Genomic DNA, 2,212 nt, shown 5'->3' with positions numbered 1-2,212 from the left:
ACAAATAGTCCACGAAGGTTGAGTAGTTCTATTTAAACAATTAATGATATTGAGGGAGTCACCTTCAACCCATATGTTCTTCAAATTCATCCTTTTGGCGTAGATAAGACCATGAAGAGCAACAGAAGTGTCAACAATGTGATTAGTTTGTCTCCCTAATGATATTGCCATGCCTCCCACAAAGTCTCCATTAGAATTTCTGATAACAACTCTGCAACCTGCTTTACCCGAGTTCCCTTTCGACACCCCATCAAAGTTTATCTTAAACCAATTTACCAGAGGACTATCCCATATAGCATTATCCCTTGGGTTAGAATCCTTAATATTCACACCCAAACTCCTTATGTTCCAACTATTAAGTACCCCTTCTTCCCACTCATTACAAGGTTGTTGTCCCAAACCACAAATTTTAATGTTTTCAATCATAAGGGCCTTAATTTTATAGAATACCTGAGCAGGACTAGAATCCATTCCTCTAAAGATCCTATCATTACACTCCTTCCAAATGCCCCAACACAGATAAGGAAGAATAAAGTCCCACAATTTAATAATCAAAGCATTCTTGGAAGGAGCCTTCCAACTAGAAAAGAATAGCTAGATGGTAGCATGGAAGACCCAATCCACATTCATTAAGCTCCAAAGTTTATCCCAAACTATCTTGGTAAAGGGACAATGCAACATAATATGATCCACCGATTCCCCATCATTCTTGCAAAGAACACATCAATTAATAATGATGAAACCTCTCTTCATAATATTATGAAGAGTAAGAATTTTATTTTGCAAAAGAATCCAAAAGAAGACATTAACTTTGGGAGTCAGACCTTTCACCCAAGCCATAGCCCAACAAGGTTCGTCATAATCATCAAAAGAGTTAGCAAAGGCTGAAGTTATAAAGTACATACCATTGGGATCATTTTTCCAAATCAGAACATCCTCTTCATGGTTTAGAAAGAACGCATTCAAACACTTATCAAGCTCAATCAGGTTATGGTCCACCTTACGAAGATTCACCCACAAATCATCCTTCCAATAATCACTCACAAAAGTTCCATACTAAATTTTGCATTGCTCCATGTACCTATTCCACCTTGGGTCAACACAAAGAGGGTGATCCAAGATCCAAATGTCTTCCCAAAAAATAACTTTCCTACCATTTCCCACCTTCCATTTGACCCCTTTCCTTAAAATATGTTTAAATTTCTGAGCATTCTTCCAGATCAGAGAACCCCATTGATCAACATCAATAGAAAGAAAATGTTGAAAATCAAAGTGCTCCCAATTATATTTGTCAGCCCAAATATTCCTCCATTCCTCCTCTTCCTTGTGTCATCTCTAAAGTAATTCAGCCAGTAAGAGTTCATTCACTGTTGAAATCCTTCGCAAACCAAGCCCTCCCTTCCCTCGGGGTATACAAACATTCTCCCAAGCAATAAGAGGGAGTCTTTTTTTAGTCTTTGTACCAATCCACAAGAAAGTCTTCTGGATTTTTTCAATAGCAAGGGCAAACTTTCTTGAAATTTTGAAAACACTCAAGGCATAGAGCGGGACACTTTGAAGGATGGACTTTAGAACAATAACCTTACCAGCCTGACTGAGGAGAAAGCCTTTCCAACCAGCAAGTTTCAAGTGGATTTTATCAATCAATGAGTTCCAAAAGTTGTCAAGAGGGGCTAAGCCCAAAGGTAAACCCAAATAGGTTCTAGGCAGAGAACCACTCTCACAGCCAATAATCTTTTTTATCTTATTTTGTCTAGCCTCACTAAGATTGATAAAGTAAATCACACTTTTACTCCAGTTAATGATTTGACCAGTGGCCAATCCATAGTCACTCAAAGCCATCTTAATGTTCCTCGCATTCCTCACCAAAGCCTCCCCCATAACAATAGAGTCGTCTACAAATTGTTGATGCAAACACACAAGGGCAGAGGATGAAGGATTAAGGCCCACAAAGTCCCCTTTCACCACCATATTATTAACAAATCTCCCCAAGCATTCAGCCAGGATAACAAAAAGAATAAGAGAGATCGGGTCCCCTTGTCTAAGGCCCCTTGAAGCTTTAAAGAAGGAGGCAGGGGATCCATTAACAAGCACTGAGAAAGAGGCTAAAGAAACAAACATGAAGATAAGATCCTGAAATCTCTTATTAAAGTCAAATGCTTCCAAACCCCTTAGGAGGAAATTCCAGTCAACTCTGTCATAAGCTTTAGAG

At 38.8% G+C, this 2,212-nt stretch overlaps 1 protein-coding gene across 1 annotated transcript; it reads right to left on the bottom strand.

The window, feature by feature from the left end:
- Nucleotides 1-1,335: 1,335 nt before the first annotated feature.
- On the bottom strand, nt 1,336-1,971 carry LOC149533046 (uncharacterized). Its single transcript, XM_089805795.1, has one exon. It carries the CDS (start codon nt 1,969-1,971, stop codon nt 1,336-1,338), a length of 636 nt encoding a protein of 211 aa, XP_089661921.1.
- Nucleotides 1,972-2,212: the final 241 nt, after the last annotated feature.

This window comes from Cupressus sempervirens, chromosome 10 (genome assembly GCF_028749045.1).
Source record: "Cupressus sempervirens isolate cs-2001-9-10 chromosome 10, ASM2874904v1, whole genome shotgun sequence".
NCBI classification, from domain to species: domain Eukaryota; kingdom Viridiplantae; phylum Streptophyta; class Pinopsida; order Cupressales; family Cupressaceae; genus Cupressus; species Cupressus sempervirens.
Note: the sequence above shows the minus strand (reverse complement) of the source record. Positions and strands in the feature narration are given on the sequence as shown.

Coding starts and splice junctions, on each gene's coding strand:
- LOC149533046 (XM_089805795.1), bottom strand. CDS start 1,971: ATGGTGGTGAAAGGGGACTTTGTGGGCCTTAATCCTTCATCCTCTGCC.